Source organism: Balaenoptera ricei, chromosome 1, assembly GCF_028023285.1.
Source record: "Balaenoptera ricei isolate mBalRic1 chromosome 1, mBalRic1.hap2, whole genome shotgun sequence".
In the NCBI taxonomy this organism is placed as follows: Eukaryota; Metazoa; Chordata; class Mammalia; order Artiodactyla; family Balaenopteridae; genus Balaenoptera; species Balaenoptera ricei.
Window position 1 is genome coordinate 179,163,496 of NC_082639.1, and position 19,954 is coordinate 179,183,449.

The window sequence follows — 19,954 nt, forward strand, 5'->3', positions numbered from 1 at the left end:
ATCTGACTTGTGTCCCCTCACTTGAAGAGGCCACATACTCAGCTTAAATTTTAAGAACTGCTTTGTTATGCCTGATATTAACTGTTTGATAAGAGTATACACCTATGCTTTTATAAGCTCTACCAAGAATTGTATTTATAGATGATCTATTGCCATTTCTACTAAATGGAAAACCTAAATATGAATCTGTTATGGTACCTCATGCTGATCTAAAAACCATGTTGGCATCAATATAATTCAATCTGAACAACCTGTAAATAAAACATAGGCCAGGTGGAATAATTCAGGGAGAAGGAATTAATTATGTCACACATGAATAGTTTATTTCCAATGCACAAATATCATGTAAATTAATCTAAAGATGGTTTGCTTAATAAATATTTAAATGTGAGCCGTTTGATTTAATATATTTATGAAAAAATACTAACAGCTCTGAGTTGTATTTACAGTTTACACATAAATGATAAAGGTGAGCCCATTTAAGAAAAAAGGATGTTCTGAATAACCTCTCAACCATCGATGAATTAGATGAACGTTAGAATCAACTGTAACACATTTTTTCAAAACATGAGTCCCAACCACCAGAGATTCAAATTTAGCAGGTAACCTCAGGTGACTCTGATATAGAAGCCTGGATGAGAAAGCCAGGAAAAGACCATAGGCTACTGAAACAGATGTGGGTTCACGAGGTGGCTCAGTAGCTAAGGAGCCTTATGGTGAAATTATTTATCCTCAGTGGGTCTTGGTGATCTCATTTTGAATGAGGATAACAATACTTATCCTAGTGATATGAAAATACTTGAGTGTTGTTTTGAAGTAATTTCAGAATTCCGGGAAAAACTTTTCATCATGAGAATTATAATTCTGTTGTTTTTCATCAATCACACGAAGTATATACATATTTCATTTTTTTTTCAATGTATTTGTTTTTTGAAGTTTTTTCTTGTAGTTGATTTCTAATCTCATAGTCTTGTGGTCAGAAAAGATACTTACGATTTCAATTTTCTTAAATTTACCAAGGCTTGCTTTGTGGCCCAGCATGTGATCTATCCTGGAGAATGTTCCATGTGCACTTGAGAAGAATGTGTACTCTGCTGTCTTTGGATGGAATGCTCTATAAATATCAATTAAGTCCATCTGGTCTAATGCATCATTTAAGGCCTGTGTTTCTTATTGCTTTTCTGTCTGGATGATTTGTCCATTTAGGTAAGTGGGGTGTTCAATTACCCCTGTATTATTGTGTTACTGTCAATTTCTCCTTTTATGTTTGTTAACATTTGCCCCATATATTGAAGGGCTCCTGTGTTGGGTGCACATATATTTACAATTGTTGTATCTTCTTGGAATCATCCCTTGATCATTATGTAGTGTCCTTCATTGTCTCTTGTAACAGTCTTTATTTTAAAGTCTATTTTTCTGATATGAGTATTGCTACTCCTGCTTTCTTTTGATTTCCATTTGCATGGAATACCTTTTACCAACCCCTCACTTTCAGTCTATGTGTCTCTAGATCTGAAGTGGGTCTGTTGTAGACAGCATATATACAGGTCTTGTGTTTGTATCCATTCAGCCAGTCTATGTCTTTTGGTTGGAGCATTTACTCCATTTATATTTAAGGTAATTTTCTATATGTATATTCTTATTGCCATTTTGTTAATTGTTTTGGACTTGTTTTTGTACATCTTTTTTCTTCCTTTCCTCTTTTGTCTTCTTGTGATTTAATGACTATCTTTAGTGTTGTGTTTGGATTTCTTTTTCATGTGTATATTATAGATTTTTCTTTGGTGGTTACCATGAGGTTTTGATATAGCAGTCTATATATATGTACATGATTGTTTCAAGTTGCTGATCTCTTAATTTCAAATGCATTTCCAATATCCTGCACTTGTACTCTCCTTCTCTCATGATTACTGGTTTTGATGTTATATCTGTGTGTGAGTGATTTCCTACCTTTACTATATTTTTGCCTTTACCGGTGAGCTTTCCCATTTCATAATTTTCTTGTTTCTAGTTGTGGCCTTTTCTTTTCCACTTACAGAAGTTCCTTTAGCATTTGTTGTAAAGCTGGTTTGGTGGTGCTGAATTCTTTTAGCTTTTGCTTGTCTGTAAAGCTTTTTATTTCTCTGTCAAATATGAAGAAGAGCATTGCTGGGTAGAGTATTCTTGGTTGTAGGTTTTCCCCTTTCATCACTTTAAATATATTGTACCTTCTGGCCTGCAGAGTTTCCACTGAAAAATCAGTTGATAGTCTTATGGGTATTCCCTTGTATGTTATTTGTTGCTTTTCCTTTGTTGCTTTTAATAATTTTTTTTGTCTTTCAATTTTATCAATTTGATTACTATGTGTCTCGGCATGTTCCTCCTTGGGTTTATCCTTTATGGCACCCTCTGTGCTGGGTGACTGTTTCCTTTCCCGTGTTAGGGAAGTTTCCAGCTATTATCTCTTCAAATATTTTCTCAGGCCCTTTCCCTCTTCTCCTTCTGGGACCCCTATAATGCAAATATTGGTGCATTTAATGTTGTCCCAGAGGTCTCTTAGACTGTCCTCTTTTCATTTTGTTCTTTATTCTGTTCCACAGCAGTGATTTCCACCATTCTGCCTTCCAGCTCACTTATCCATTCTTCTGTCTCATTTATTCTATTGATTCCTTCTAGTTCATCTGTTTATTCTTTAGATTTTTCTAGCTCTTTGTTAAACATTTCTTGTGTCTTCTCGGTCTGTGACTCCATTCTTTTCCTGAGTTCTTGGATCATCTTTACAATCATTACTCTGAACTCTTTCTCAGGTAGATTGGCTATCTCCATTTCACTCAGTTGTTCTTCAGGGATTTTATCTTGTTCCTTCGTCTGGTACATATTCCTTTGCTGTCTCATTTTGTTTAAATTTCTATTTGTATTTTTACATATGTAGTAGCTTAGTTATGTTTCCAAATCTTGGAGAAGTGGCCCCCTGTAGGGGATGTCCTATGTGTCCCAGCAGTACATTCCCCTCTTGTCACCCAAGGGCCAGGGGCCAGTTGGTCCCAGGGTAGGTTCTGATCTGTGCTGTGGACTCAGTTCTACAGGCTGCAAGACTGTAGTTTCCTTGCTTCTGGTGTCTGCTCCCTAGTGGGTGAGAATGGTAGAGAGGTTTGTGTGGGCTTCCTGGTGGGAAGGGCTGGTGCCTCCCCACTGGTGGGTGGAGCTGGGTCTTGGCCCTCTGGTGGGCCGAGCCCTGTCAAGCGGTGTGTCTAGAGGTGGCTGTGAGTCCAGAAGGCTTTAGGCAACCTGTCTGCTGATAGGTGGGGCTCTTTCCCACCCTGTTGGTTGTTTGGCCCGAGGCATCCCAGCACTGGAGCTTACAGGCTGTTGGGTGGGGCAGGGTCTTGGTGCCAAGGACTCGAAATGTCTGACTCCATCTAGAGTTCACAAAGGTCCCCACATCTGCCACCAGCTTTTATGACCCCCGAGAGCCACAGCTGCCCCTGCCTCCCCAGGAGACGCTCCAAGACTAGCAGGTAGGTCTGGCCCAGGTTCCTATGGACTCACGGCTTTTGCCCTGGGACCTGGTGAGTGTGGGACCTTGTATGCACCCTCTAAGAGTGGAGTGCCTATTTCCCCCAGTCCTGTGGAGCTCCTGCAATCAAGCCCCACAGGCCTTCAAAGGCAAATGCTCTAGAGGCACCTCCTCCCAATGACTGACCCCTAGGCTGGTGAGCCTGGCGTGGGGCTCAGAGCTCTCACTCCTGCAGGAGAAGTTCTGTGATATAATTATTCTCCAGTTTGTGGGTTGTCTACCTGGGTGGTATGGGATTTGATTATATTGTGAGTGCACCCCTCCTACTGTCTCATGATTTCTTATGTCTTTCTTTGGATGTAGAATTTTTGGGTGGGTTCGGGGGAGATTCTAGTCTTTTTTACTGATGGTTTTTCAGCAGTTAGTTGTGATTTTGGTGTGCCCATGAGAGGAGGGTGAGCTCAAGGTCCTCCAACTCCACCATCTTGTCTGAAAATCTCTGTTCACAGTTCTGGAGGCTGTAAGTCTGAAATCAAGGTGCTGTCAGGGTTGGTTTCTGGTGAGAGTGCTCTTATAGGTGGCCATCTTCTGAGTCCTCACATGGCCTTTTTTCTAAAATCTTCCTATTCTTCCTTACAATGATGGACAGTGTTAAAGATGTTCCTGTTCTCCTAAGAAGTGAAAGAAGTTCACACAGCACAGGTGAGGAAGAGAGGAGGTTGCGGCATGCAGGTGGCTTTGGAGGGTTTTTTTCCCCTTTCAGTCTCAAAAACTCCAATAAGGTAATTATCCCTGCTATGCCTAAGTTTTTTCATTATAATCTGCTCAAGGTTACAAGTTAAGTGCCAGAGTAGACTCAAATTCCTGCTATAACAACATCAAGGTTCAAGCTCTTGTTAAGTGAAAGAGAAAAGATTTGTAGTATAATGCAAATATAGTACAGAATAATGGTATAGTGAATTGCCTTTTTATGAGATTTTACTATATAATAATTATTTAAAAAAAACTTCCAGTGGCCTTTTACTCTAGGAAAAGAGTGGGTAAAAACAAACACTCAATTTGTAAAGTTTTCTTACTTGCCCACCCAACTTTTACATGAGTATGATAATGAGAAAGAAGGGTGTAAGAGATAATTACAATCCTTAGTAATAATGAAATTATGCTTTGCCTAACAAACAATATTTCCCCTCACTGGTAATACACGTTAATTTTCATACATATAAATTGCTTCTGCTCCCATTCCCCTTTTTAATTATGGGAAAAAGCAAAGACATGAACAAACTCATGGTAGGTGCACTTTAAACAGGATAACTGTTCCTTAAATAACTGAAAACACATAGTCTTAATCACTTTTATTTGACTTGACAAATAAATACAAGAGAATGGCTGTGAAACCACTGGCAATATAGTAAACTTTAAAGAATTTATTTTGACTTGATCCACATATTTCTCAGAATGGGAATATATACATTATTCACCAATAAATGCTTAATGCTTTAAATTTACAATTACCTTAGTATTTGCAGAAACTTGGAAATCATTCCAATTAAATGGAAAAAAAATACAAAAATTTTTTTGTTCTTATAATTCAAAACATATTTAAAATATTTCTACAGCAGCCAAAACCTTTAACCGAAAAATTCAGAACTGCAGTCTCAAGCTTAACAAAATGGCCACATTCTAACTTAATTAATTATCATCTTGATGATTAACAGGAAAAAAAATATGGTGGCTCCTAAAACAAGGCAGACTAGCAACAGGTACAGTTTTCCTTTGTGGGCGCTCAAAGCTGTCTTTATTATTTATTTTTATTTCATCTGTTCAAAGAGAGACAATTGCTCCAACTTTAAAGAAAGTTTAAATTGACTTTCGACCAATTTAATATTTAATATTGGTGATGCTTGCTAAGATTTAAGAACTCCAACAATGAGAATCAGAAAATGACCACAATTAAAATAAAATTATCCTAAAGGACTTCTTACTACACAGAGTAATCATCTGGTATTCAATAGTGTTTTTGAATTACATATTTTTTCACAAACATAGCACCTCATTAAATACCTGGTAAACCACTTTGCAATCACAATAAGGGTTGGGAGACTAGCTCCAAAGAGAATTATGTAATTCGCTTAATATAACATTGCAAGACAAATCTCAGGCATAATCAACATTAGGAATGCAGTCTGTTGGTTCCCACACTCTAAGGGGATGCTCATCTATATGGGCACCATCTTATTAAGACATGGTACTATGCTTCCAAAATCCACAGAGTAAACATTGAAATAGACTCCTGCTTTACAAATGATCTAGTAAATGTGCCTGTAAAACTAAAAAAAATTTCCAAAAGATCTGAAGAGATGATGATATGGTTATTTTATCTCCTTACCGCAGGTAATTCTGTCAAAAAGATAGATAGATACTGAATGAAGTCCAATCTTAATTTGTAAAGTTTTGGTGTAAAAGCTAATGTATTGAAATCCAGTAAAGTTTAACTCTCATCTAAATTAATGAAACTACTCATTTTCTGAGTTTTCACAAGCTGTACTCTTGACCTGAAGAATCACTTTTTTTGTGCCGAGGAGATGGAGTAGTCTTCGTAGGAGATGGGGATGCAGTACCAGGTGAGTCAGTTCCTCCATCAGAGGTACTTGGTGATGATGCCAGGTGGGGGACTTTCTTTCTTCCAAGGAATCCTCCTCCTTCAAATCCTCCTTTCTTCCGTAACTCCACTTTATTTTCATTTTCATCTTCTGATGACCTTTTCTTGGGTTCTAGAAAACCTTCAGCTATTTTATGCACCTCCACTCCACTATCTGATTCTCTCAAACTTTTAACTTCTGCTCCAGGAGACTTTCTCTCATACACATTACATTCCCCTGTTGCCCGCTTCACTTCAGCTTGTATTGGACCCAAGTTACCATTTTCAGGGACAGCTCTTTCTACATTTCTGTTCAAGTTCACAGTCTGGAAGTCCCTGTAACTGTGAAAGCTCTCAGTCCTCCTTGCTCTTGCTAACAAGGGACTTTCTCTGTAAGGCCTCATGGAACCGTAAGTAGCTGCTTCATGGATGGTTTCATGGTGCTGGAGCTGAAGACTGAAATACAGTTAATAATTACAGCTCACATTTCTTTCTGGGATTTTTCAGGGGCACATCTCATTAATTAAACTACCACTTAAAACATAAATTTTATAATGACTACTATGTCCTTATTTATATATATAAAAATGTATTTTAAGCATGCTATATACTGTATGTGTGTGTACAAAATTAACAATGCAAATAATACATATATATTCCCAATGAAGCTAGATTTTTGAATAGCTGAAAAAAGCTGGGGAAAACACCTTTAAAACCAATGTGGAACCAACACAGTTTCAGTATTTGGCCCTTAACTCAGATTTTGGAATTTAAAAAAAATATGGTTAACTAAAACAATATACTAAGGCATTATGTACTTTTAATACAATGACAAAATAAGATTAGACAAGATAATGTAATCATTTTTATTAATATGTCCCTAGGCAATAGGAACACCAGTTCCACATACCATCTAAGGGGACATGTGATTTTTCTAATTTCCTTTGAATGAATTCTTGATCACATAATAGGCATCCAAACTGGCAGCAATTCACAAAAATAAGTTAAAGGGCAAAAAATGTTTTTTTATGAAAAGAAACTTATGCATATAGATGAGAAATTTAGTAAAAAGAAAATTAAAAAATTGAATAGCAACATAAAGTATGAATTTAAAATGTACTTTGAAAAATTTGGCTTTAAAGAACTATGTGATTACAATAGCTCAGCCAATTTTCCCAAAGCAATCAATTCAGCTCTTTAACCTACCTAGAATTTGATTCACGAAGACGGCTATGCTGAACCACAGAAGTTGCTGGACTGATGTTAGGAGTAGCACAGCGAGATGTGCTCAGATCACACTGATCCAGTAATTTGAGTAGCTCTTCTTCAGTCGGACCACCTACATCTTAGGAAAACATACATCACTACAGTCAATCACTTATGTCAAAAGCCTACCCTGTGCCAAACAAACACCTTTCCATATGGAACCTACCCTTATCCTCACTTTTGTTAACCATATCCATGGCAGTGGTCAGATCCCACATCTGAATGCTGCCGTTTGTGTGGCCTGTGAACAAGTAGCGCCTTGGCCTTGAGCCCATCCTACTGGAGCCCTCACATTCTCTCACTGTAAATGAGGATATTGTAGTACAGTCAACAGCTTGTATCTCACAGATTCTGCAAAAGATATTGTACAGTTGTAAACCATGAGGAACAAATTACATTTTATAATTCAGATTTTTAAATTGTCTCTTTGCAAAGTTACAGTTGACTCTTCCACATATATAAAACAGATTTAAAGGAGTCAAAGAAAGTCAACAGGAATAAAATTCAAGCCTTGTATTCTCCAATATATTAATACTCAACTTTTTCAAAGCATTTTTATAGCTATCTTCATTGATTTTTTTAATAAAAGATAAAAGAACCTGACAAAGAACAATTATCCACATTTGACAAATGAGGAGACCAAGAAATAATGTCAGTAAATGATGTCCCAAAGCCATAGAAGGGTTAACAGAATTGTACTTGATTGAAACATTTATCCCAGCCTACTTCAAAACAAAGTTGAGGAGGCTTATTTAAAAAAAAAAAAAAAAATATTAACAATTAGTGCCAGGCAAATGCAAGGTCTGAAAATAAAGGAGGAAGAGGAAATACAACTCATATTAATGTGAGAAACATAGGAACAGAATATGAAGCTTAGCTGAGCTTTCTAGCAGACAGGGAAAAAGATGGTGGGGGGCATTCCTGCAATGCCCACATATAGCAAGTGACAGAGCCCATCCTGGTCTCATTCCCAATCTCAAGGCAAAAGCTTTTAGTATTTCACCACTGAGTATGAGGTTTGCTACAATTACTTTTGCAGATATTATTTATCAGATTAATGAATTTGCCCTTTATTAAGTGCTAGGATTCTTTTTTAAAAATCATAAATGGTTGCTGAACTGTCAAATGTTTTTTCTGTGTTTATCAAGATCACTTTACTATTTTTGTTAATGTAGTTAATTATTTTTCAATAATATCTGTGAATTGACAAAATATTTTAAAAAATCTAGATTCCTGTTTCTGTTTAAAACTACAGTCAGCCCTCCATGATGTGGAACCCACAGACACAGAGGGCTGACTGTACTACACCAGTTTATATGAGGGACTTACTTAAGTATCAGGGGATTGTGGTATCCACCTGCAGGGGGGGAAGTCCTGGATAAAGATGTCTCACTGTAAATAATAATTAAGAAAACAGTTGGACGAGTACTGGGGGATTGTGGTATCCACCTGCAGTGGGGGAAGTCCTGGATAAAGATGTCTCACTGTAAATAATAATTAAGAAAACAGTTGGACAGCCCCATGCAAATCAATGATGGTAAAACACACCCTCACATCATACACAAAAATAAACTCAAAATGGCTTGAAGACTTAAAAATAAGACATGATACCATCACATTCCTAGAAAAGAACATAGGCTAAGCATTCTCTAGCATAATTCGTACCAGTGTTTTCTGAGGTCAGTCTCCCAAGGCAATAGAAATAAAAGCAAAAATAAATAAATGGGATCTAATCAAACTTACAAGCTTTAGTACAACAAAGAAAACCATAAGCAAAATGAAAACACAACCTACAGACTGGGAGAAAACATTTGCAAATGATGCAACCAACAAGGGCTTAATTTCCAAAATATACAAACAGCTCATACAACTTAATACAAAAAGACAACCCAATCAAAAAATGGGCAGAAGACCAAAAAGGGAACCCTCCTACACTGTTGGCGGGAATGTAAATTGGTACAGCCACTATGGAGAACAGTATGGAGGTTCCTTAAACTAAAAACAGAGTTGCCATATGATCCAGCAATCCTATTCCTGGGCATGTATCTAGACAAAACTCTAATTCGAAAAGATACACGCACCTCTATTTCACAGCATCACTATTCACAATAGCCAAGACATGGAAACAACCTAAATGTCCATCAACAGCTGAATGGATAAAGAAGATACCTGTATACAATGGAATACTACTCAGCCATAAAAAAAGAATGAAATAATGCCATTTGTACCAACATGGATGGACTTAGAGATGATCATACTAAGTGAAGTCAGTCAAAGACAAATATCATATATCACTTTTATGTGGAATCTAAAATATGACACAAATGAACTTATTTATGAACTAGAAATAGACTCACAGACATAGAGAACAGACTTGTGGTTGCCAAGGGAGAGGAGGGATGGATTGGGAGTTTGGGATTAGCAGATGCAAACGATTATATATAGGATGGATAAACAAGGTCCCACTGTATAGCACAGGGAACTATATTCAGTATCCTGTGACAAACCATAGTGGAAAAGAATATGTGTGTGTGTGTGTGTGTGTGTGTGTGTGTGTGTATATATATATAAAAAACCAAATCACATTGCTGTACAGCAGAAATAAATATATTGTAAATCAACCATACTTCAATAAAATTAAAAAAACAATTAAAACAAGCCTAAGTGCATGAAAACAAACATATGAATATGATTTGGCTCTTTTCATTTTTCCTATGGGATAGATTCCTTAGAATTACTTCTTTAAAAGTTTTTACAAGCTTTTTTCCCTGCCTACTTATAAAGCCCTTTCATTTTATTTCTATTAAGAACCTGAACTGTCTTTAAACAAAAAGCTTTGCTTCACATTAGCTTCATAAGGGGCTGATTTCCTATTTAATATTACAAAGTAATTTGTACAATTAGTTTTTTTTTTTGGAGGGGAGGGGAATAAAGCCTAAGGGGCCTGGATTTTAAATGAGAGAAAAAAAACATTTCCAACCTGGTTCCTTGGCTTATTATCTTTACAACTACAGCTTTTCCTCTGGAATCATAAACTTAAAAACTATAAAACTTGTTTTATCATGCAGAAATTGTAGTTGATTACAACACTCTGCTATTGTTTGAGGTGACAGAACAATACTTAGGGAACAACACTGGAGAGGACATGAGCACTGAAGAAGAATATGAAAGACTACATTGTTAGAGAACGCTGTTATAACAGCAGCTTTAAACCATTTGGCAGCTTCTTCACCTAACACGTACACCAACACTAAAGCGCAGTGACGCATTTCTCCAGATAAAAATTTGGCCTCTAACTACATTGTAGGTTCCTAATACATTTTCTTAAAAAAAAAAAAAAAAAAGTTTAGAACACAAAAATCATTTTCTGGAATCAATTCATTTAACAATCGCTGATGACTACATGCAATGAACTTTGATGGAAAGAAAATTTATCATCTCAAAGACTTTATCATTAAAATATTAAGAAATTAGCAATCACATGCTGAAGAAAGGATAATAGAGAAATTATTTAAAATATCACTAGCATTAGTAACATTAATATAAAAATTTGTAACCTACTTAATAACTACTAATAGGAATTTTACTTTTTTCACTTTCTTGACATGCAAAAAATTTTGCTTTTAAAGAGGAGAAATGTTACAGCGCAATATGTTTGAGGCTGTAAATAATAATTTTAAGAGAAGTAAAATTTTAGTCAAATGGAAAAGAGGAAACTAACTCCTACTGAGCATCAATTATAGTCAGGGACTATGCAAAGTATTTTGCATGTTTTCACTCAGTGAAATCTTGGCAAGGTAGTTAAAGTTTAAAAGAAACTGAGGCTCACAGAAACAAAGTAAGTTAAGTTGAATTTACATAGCTAGGAAGAGGAAGTGCCAGAATTAGAATTTAACTTGTCTACCATCCAATTCACTGTGTATCTGTTCTACTATCATATCACTAGTCCTTCCTAAATGTCCACAGCATTAGTGAAAATCATAAGTAGATTCTAGAGAATAAGCACTAAGTATACTGTCTTAATTTTAAGTTTAAACAACCACAAGCTAAACAATAGACTTCCCTCTCAAAGATCTGTTTCTGATACCACTCTTTTATCAGTGTCAAATGACTTAACATGTTTTGCAAGACAAATGTGACTTCTGAATATAATATCTTTACAGTAAAGTGTTACCTCTTCCCAGTAGATGAGAGTCTTACAAACAATTTGTTAGTGATGGGAACAACTTTCTGGATAAACACCTGTTGATCATCTCGCTCTCCAAAAGGCCCTTGGGTCAGAAAACAAAATGTCAAAAGTTAATTAAAATTTAACTGGTTTCATTTTTAAAAAGGAACATTAATTTTGAAAAAAAAAAAGAATTCTTCATGCCTGTCAATGTGTCATTGCATTCCATGTCAAAATCAGACACAAAATGCAACACTACAAGTAGTTCATCTTGCATCAGAAATTTTTTTAAAAAATAAACTCAAAATGGATTAGAGACCTAAATGTAAGACCGGACACTATAAAACTCTTAGAGGAAAACATAGGAAGAACACTCTTTGACATAAATCACAGCAAGATCTTTTTTGATCCACCCCCTAGAGTAATGAAAATTAAAAAAAAATAAACAAGTGGGATCTAATGAAACAAAAGCTTTTGCACAGCAAAGGAAACTACAAACAAGACGAAAAGACAACCCTCAGAATGGGAGAAAACATTTGCAAACGAATCAACGGACAAAGGATTAATCTCCAAAATATATAAACAGCTCATGCAGCTCAATATTAAAAAAAAAAAAAAAACCCAATCCAAAAATGGACAGAACACCTAAACAGACATTTCTCCAAAGAAGACATACAGATGGCCAAGAAGCACATGAAAAGCTCCTCAACATCACTAATTATTAGAGAAATGTAAATCAAAACAATGAGGTATCACCTCACACCAGTTAGAATGGGGATCATCAGAAAATCTACAAACAACAAATGCTGGAGAGGGTGTGGAGAAAAGGGAACCCTCTTGCACTGTTGGTGGGAATGTAAACTGATACAGCCACTATGGAGAACAGTATGGAGGTTCCTTAAAAAACTAAAAATAGAATTACCATATGACCCAGCAATCTCACTACTGGGCATATACCCTGAGAAAACCATAATTCAAGAAAAGTCATGTACCACAATGTTCACTGCAGCACTATTTACAATAGCGAGGACATGTAAACAACCTAAGTGTCCATCGACAGATGAATGGATAAAGAAGATGTGGCACATATACACAATGGAATATTACTCAGCCATAAAAAGAAACGAAATTGAGTTATTTGTAGTGAGGTGGATGGACCTAGACTCTGTCATACAGAGTGAAGTAAGTCATAAAGAGAAAAACAAATACCGTATGCTAACACATATATATGGAATCTAAAAAACAAAAAAAAAGTGGTTATGAAGAACCTAGGGGCAGGACAGGAATAAAGACGCAGACCTACTACAGAATGGACTTAAGGACATGGGGAGGGGGAAGGGTAAGATGGGACAAAGTGAGAGAGTGGCATGGACATATATACACTACCAAATGTAAAATCGATAGCTAGTGGGAAGCAGCCACATAGCACAGGGAGATCAGCTCGGTGCTTTGTGACCACCTAATGGGGTGGGATAGAGAGGGTGGGAGGGAGGGAGACCCAAGAGGGAAGAGATATGGGGATATATGTATATGTATAGCTGATTCACTTTGTTATAAAGCAGAAACTAACAAACCACTGTAAAGCAATAATACTCCAATAAAGATGTTAAAAAAAAAAAGAAACTGCTGTATAAAAAAAAAAACAAAATTCAAAAAAATATATATATAACATTTCAAAATTATATTTTATGCACTAAGGCTGTAAAAACTGAAGGCAATAATTTGCTTGAGGCTATACATTAAGAGTACTAGAAGGAGACCTGTTAAAATATAAGCTCTATACTTACTATCTTTCAGAGTATGCTCAGTTTCTTATCACTTCAAGAAAGGGATGTATAAATGAAGTTACTTTATGTACTGATGTCACTTTTTTTGAAAACTTAACATGCAAAATCTTAAAAAATAAAGTACAACTTCATTAAATAGAATTTAATTTATCAGAGCCTGTTGTACCCTTCAAGGATTTCAATCTAAAAGGTAAATTCAATTATTTTTACTTTATTGTACTTGGCAAGGTAGGAAAATGGCTCACATGTTTTAGAAAGAATGTGAACAATATAAAGTGTTTTTATGCAAAACTTACACATAAAATTTTAATAATTCTTTTCCCACGATACTCAATAGCTAAATATCAACTCATCATTCGCAGAAAGTATGTGATGTACAACACATTTTTTAAAGATAGTATATATCCCAAGTTATCTTATGTGAATCATACCTAATTAATAAACAGAATAACGCTCTTATTAGTTAGCAAATACTTATGCTTACTATGTACCACAGTACATGCTTTACAAATCACTCATTTTAATCATCATAACAACCACATAAAGGATGCACTATTATCATCTCCATCTTACAAACGAGAAAAGTAAGGCACCAACAGGTTAGTTAACCAAAGATCTCTTAGGTTCTACTTGATGCAACTGGAATCCAAACCCAAGCTGTCTGGCTTTCACTAAGCTATGCAGTTGCCCAATTCCTACACAACTCTCTGAAGTCTAATTCTATTGAAATGAAAAGACAGTCCTCACTCAATAACCCATAAACAAAGTCAAAATATTGATGACGGGTGAAATAACTAGGAAAGAGGATTATGGGACTATATCTTCCCTCTCCCTCAAACTTTATTACTGATGTGAGATTCTCACATAACTTCATACCTTAAGTAATTATCCATACCTCCCCTCTTATAGTTTCCCCAACACTTTTGCCCAAATTAGCACCTTTCCTTCAGAGAACACAAAAAAATATCCTTACATCTCTGTTATCTTCAATGGGGGAGAAAGGAAGAGGACACAAAAATATGACCTTTGAATGTCCTCGCCTTCTAACTAGCTCCATTTCTTCTTTCTTTCACAGTTGTTTCCAGTATCTGTTACTCCATTACCCTTTACCATCTAGACTCCACCCCTACCACCCCCACTGACACTGGACTTTCTATTCTGTTCCACTAGTCTATGTCTACCTCTTAGGATATTTTTTTTAAACAAAACTATGAACAGAAAAGAAAAAACATCTCCCTGGCCCTTTTAAACATTTTACATGACTGTCTTAAGTAATTTACAGGGCTGCTTCTAAATATCTTTTATTCACATTACACATGTGCTCCCTGATCTGACACCTGCCTATCTTCCTAGTCTCATGTCCTACTAATCTCAGCTACATACCAACAATTAATGATGTTCTTGACATTTGCCAAACCTGCCAGGTTCTATTGGCCTCTATCCTTTTAACATGCTGTTTTCCCTTCCAGGAATGTCCCTGTCCTAGAAACTTCCACACCTTCACATCTCAGTTCAAACTCCTACCATCACCCCCCACCGCCTCTCTCAGTTCAAACATTAAGACCTCTGTGAAGTGCTCTGCCTGAACATCGGTTTCTGTCAAAGTTAAGTGGGGATAATATCTACCTCATGAAATTGTCAAAAAGATTAAATGTGAGTGTATGTTACAACACCTAGCACACAGACTAGCACTCTCTCCTGGGGGCTTTCCATCCTATGCACTTGAGCAGTGTGCAAAATACAATCGTTTGCTTTTTATTCCCACCGCTCACTATAGTGTAAGCTGATGTTCACTGCAATTTTTTAGATTTCTAATGCCTGGAGCAAAAGTACTCAATATCTGTTGATGCTACACCTTTAACTTACACAATGTTATATGTCAATTGTATCTCAATAAAGCTGGAAAAAAAATTGTTGTCGAAATAAAACTTTCAGTGCCTATCATCACACTGGGAACTGGGATCACACAGCAATTGATAAAAGTGACAACACTGAGCAGTTCTCTTTCTAAAAATACTAAGACTGTGGTACTGCAATTCTCTTCAGAAGCTTACATTTTTTAAAGGTAACTATTTTGAAATCTTTACTGTGGGAGCAAATATCCCGATGGACATACATTTAATAGTTTCATACATTACAATTCTGATGCACTCCTTGTTTTCCATCAGTGCTATAATTTCTCCTTATACAAGATGATCTACAAGGTGCATTAGTTCTTCCAAATGGATCCTTCAGGAAAATGATCTATCTCCATGAAGACTGTTTGTGTTTATGTATGGTGTAGGGAGAAATTGATTTGTTATAACTAACTTTAACTAACTTTATATATACCCTTTGCTGAAATCAGTAGAGACATCCTACACTGTTTCCTAATGGATGCCATCAAAACCACTCTCAGTATGTAAGAACACCAGCCCTTTTCCAGCTTCAAAGCTATTTTCAGGTTAATTATTAGCAATGAAGGAAAAAAGTATTTCAAGTTTCAAATGTGTACAGCCATCATGGCTTTTAATTATAAACAAAAGTGGTTAGCATTTGGAGATAATATCACTTAAATTAGGAAATGCTAGTAAGATAAAAAATGTGCTCTCAACTTTTATTTATTTATTTTTGGCTGCATTGGGTCTTCATTGCTGTGCGCGGGCTTCCTCTAGTTGCGGCGAGCGGGGGCTACTCTTCGTTGCAGTGTGCAGGCTTCTTATTGCGGTGGCTTCTGTTGTGGCAGAGCACAGGCTCTAGGCCTGTGGGCTTCAGGAGTTGTGGCACGTGGGCTCAGTAGTTGTGGCTCGCAGGTTCTAGAGCACAGGCTCAGTAGTTATGGTGCATGGGCTTAGTTGCTCCGCGGCATGTGGGATCTTCCCGGAACAGGGCTCGAACCCATGTCCCCTGCATTGGCAGGCGGATTCTTAACCACTGAGCCACCACGGAAGTCCTCAACTTTTTAAACAATGAAAAATGATGCTATTATACAGATTTTCCTCAACTTATGATGGGGTTATGTCCCGATAAATTACTCCTAAATTGAAAATATCCTAAGTCAAAAATGCATTTAGTACACCTAAGCTACCAAACATCATAGCTTAGCCTAGCCTACCTTAAGTGTGCTCAGAACACTCACATTAGCCTACAGTTGGGCAAAATCATCTAATGCGGAGTCCATTTTATAATAAAGTATTGAATATCTCATGTAATTTATTGAATACTGAAAGTGAAAAAGAGAATGGCTATGTGGGTACAGACTGAGTCTAAGCACATCACTTGTTTACCCTTGTGGTCACGCGGCTGACTGGGAACTTTGGCCTGCTGCTGCTGCCCGACATCACAAGAGAATATGGTACCACATATCCCTAGCCCGGGAAAAGTTCAAAATTCAAAATTCAAAGTACTGTTTCTATTAAATGTGTATCACTTTTGCACCTTCATAAAGTCAAAAAAATTGTATATTTTGTGACTTTATAGAACTTAATCAGAAAAACACTAAACTTCTGTTTTAAATGAGTTTCAAAGTGAAAATGAAAAATTTATATTTAAAACTCCTTTTTAGGTTTCTACTACAGATAATATACTTCTTCGGCATTGCCTACATAGTACTTGAAAATGTCCCCCCGAAAGATCTAGCCCACCTATGTCATTTCCAGAGGAATAGCTTCCATGGCTTTCTGTCTCCTCCAGGGACAGTATCTTGAACGATGCTAGAGGAGTAGAACCCGGCTGAGTAGAGATCATTCCTCTGAATCGTGTTACCGTCCATGTCCGGACATGATTATTATCTGCACAGACTAGGAGAGAAAGAGAGCGTACAACAGTTGTTAAATATAGATTATGAGAGCACCAATAAAATCACTTTTATAAACATATTTTAACTTTTTTCACTATAATTTACAGTAAACAGATCGTAGCACATTTTGAGTGGCAAACAGATTACTTATCTTAAAATTACACTTAATTTGTACCTAGCCAACAAAAATGAGATAATTGAATATGGTTTACCTTGCTGCAAATATAAGGTATATAAGTAAAATCTATGGATCCTTATAAAAGTAGCCTGTAGGGTATGAATTTAGAGAAGGCTAAAAAAAGAAAGTGTATAAGAGAGAAGATGCTGAATATTTTTCTGTTCTGTGGCTAAACTCCATTGTAAACAAGTTGCCTAGTTTATTTTTTCCAACCATATAAATTGTTTCTGCTTATGTTACTCCAATATTAAACAACCAAGATCAGGAGCTACTGAGAATTTATTGGCACAAATAACATTTGTCAAAAAGCTTATAGGAACCAGTTATTTATTGCTCATTCACAGTTACATCAAGAAAAATTAAGATTTCAATACTAAAGCTGAGAATTATTTTTATATGAGAGTCTGCATTTAAGAAACATATTCCAATTAGCTTTATTTTTTCACAGTAATATTAAGTGGGTATATACTGAGATATCTCCTAACAAGTAATCTATTTCTGTTGTTTTTTCTGTCTGAATAGATACTCTGCTAAAAAATATAAACCAAAAAAATGATATCATTAATGCAAGAACTGTACGTTTGTGGCATGCCTTAATAAAAAACATATTAATTTGCCATTTATTATGAACTCATCAGTATCTACTAGGAAAGTATCCAAAATTTATTATATGCACACAACATTTCCTACTGGATAAAATGTCACAGTTGCATATTTTAAACAAAACTTTAGAAATTTAATTTTGGCAAACAGCAATAAGAATAAAAAGTGTACATATGTTACTTATACAACAAAATTTTCAATTCTCAGGATGCCAGTTTTCTGGTGAAAAAGAAGACATTTACTTCTAGGCTACTGAATCAGCTTCATGGGAAATAATTTCCTAATTTCATTATTAAGCTTACTAGGATTCAGAAAAATAACAAATACTTCTAGCTGACTCAAAAATGCAATTATGGATTGGGATTGACATATATACACTAATATGTATAAAGTAGATAATAAGAACCTGCTGTATAAAAATTAAAATTCAAAAAAAAATGCAATTATGCAATTTTGTTAGTATTAATCATTATCTAACATTTCAAACCTACATGAAATACTTGTGTTAAAATGCAAATTTAACTATGTAGTTCTTTGACATCACATCCAACAATAACATCATTACCATCAAAATAATATCAACTGCTACTGAGTATGGCATTGCCATTTAAACATCAAAACAATCTTGCAAAGAAATAGTCTATTTTCTCACAGGACCAAATTACCTCACTTTATACAACATTAGTTCATAAGGACTATGCTAAGTGCTGAGAAAAGAGTGGAGAACAAAAGTTTCTGCTGCTGTAGAAACTTATTCTAGAAGAGGGAAAGAGATGATAAATAAGAAACAAAGTGATACGTCTGTGAAGAAAACAAATCAAGATACTGATAGCAGAAAGTGTCTGTTAGAGAGAGGGCTGGCTAAGGAGGGTGGCCAAGGAGGCCTCACTGAGGAGGTATTTGAAATGGGACCTGAATGTCAAGGAGAGACAGCGAAACAAACATCTAAGAAAGAGCATCTCAAATGAAGAGAACAAGTGCAAAGGTTCTAAGGCAATTTTAAGAAACAGAAAAGCCAATGAGCTAGGGTATCATGAGCAATAAGAAAAGTGACATGGGAGGCATGGAGAAGTGATTTGAAAGGTGAGCAGGACCCAGAACAGGAAGAGCCTACAGTAAGAAGCCATCGGAAATCAGATCTGCTTTGCATTTCTTTCTTTTTCTTTTTTTTAATAAATTTATTTATTTTATTTATTTATTTTTGGCTGTGTTGGGTCTTGCTCGCTGCACGCAGGCTTTCTCTAGCTGTGGTGAGCAGGGGCTACTCTTTGTTGTGGTGCGCGGGCTTCTCATTGTGGTGGCTTCTCTTGTTGCAGAGCATGGGCTCTAGGCACGCGGGCTTCAGTAGTTGTGGCTCGCGGGCTCTAGAGCGCAGGCTCAGTAGCTGTGGCACACACGGGCTTAGTTGCTCCCCAGCATGTGGGATTTTTCTGGACCAGGGCTCGAACCCGTGTCCCCCTGCATTGGCAGGCGGATTCTTAACCACTGCACCACCAGGGAAGTCCTGGTTTGCATTTCTAAAGGTATTTCTGGCTGCTGTGTGGAACATGTACCATAGAGAGCCAAGACAGAAACAGGGAAAGAATGGAGTAACCTAGGGGAGAAATGCTGATTTGAGCTAAGGGGCTGGCAGCAATGGACACAAAGTGAAGTAATCAGACTTGTGATGTATGTTGAAGCAAAGAAACAGGACTTACTGATGTATTACACATATGCGGAGGGCGGGGGGTGGGGTGGGCGGGTGCAGTGAGAAAAAGGGAAGAATCAAGTGTGATTCCTAGATTTTCAGCTTGGGTAAATGAGTAGTGATATTGTGTACTAAGATGGCTTTTGAGACAGAAATCAAAAGTACTATTTTATCTAGGTTAATTTAGAGATGCCTATTAAACATACAACCAAATACTAAGGAGAAGCACTGGATATACAAGTTTGGAACTCTGTGGATGGTCACAGGTGAAGGGAAAGTCTGGGAGTCACTGGCATGTAGATAATAATATTCAAATCACCAGGGAAAGTACAGACAAAGAATGGAAAATCTAG

At 36.4% G+C, this 19,954-nt stretch overlaps 1 protein-coding gene across 2 annotated transcripts in view; it reads right to left on the bottom strand.

Annotated features, from left to right (window-relative positions):
- Positions 1–4,896: 4,896 nt before the first annotated feature.
- KCTD3 (potassium channel tetramerization domain containing 3) overlaps positions 4,897–19,954 on the bottom strand; it is a 63,477-nt gene continuing 48,419 nt past the window's right edge. Inside the window, exons 14-18 of one of the 2 annotated variants that reach the window (XM_059942656.1) lie at positions 16,979–17,134; positions 11,575–11,671; positions 7,567–7,751; positions 7,341–7,479; positions 4,897–6,590 (exon numbers count right to left, since the gene is read on the bottom strand). In XM_059942656.1, coding sequence (XP_059798639.1) covers positions 6,029–6,590; positions 7,341–7,479; positions 7,567–7,751; positions 11,575–11,671; positions 16,979–17,134 — 1,139 coding nt within the window. In that variant the 3' untranslated portion in view covers positions 4,897–6,028. Of the gene's footprint in view, positions 6,591–7,340; positions 7,480–7,566; positions 7,752–8,761; positions 8,885–11,574; positions 11,672–16,978; positions 17,135–19,954 lie in introns of those variants that run through there. The other variant, XM_059942664.1, reaches the window with a different exon arrangement.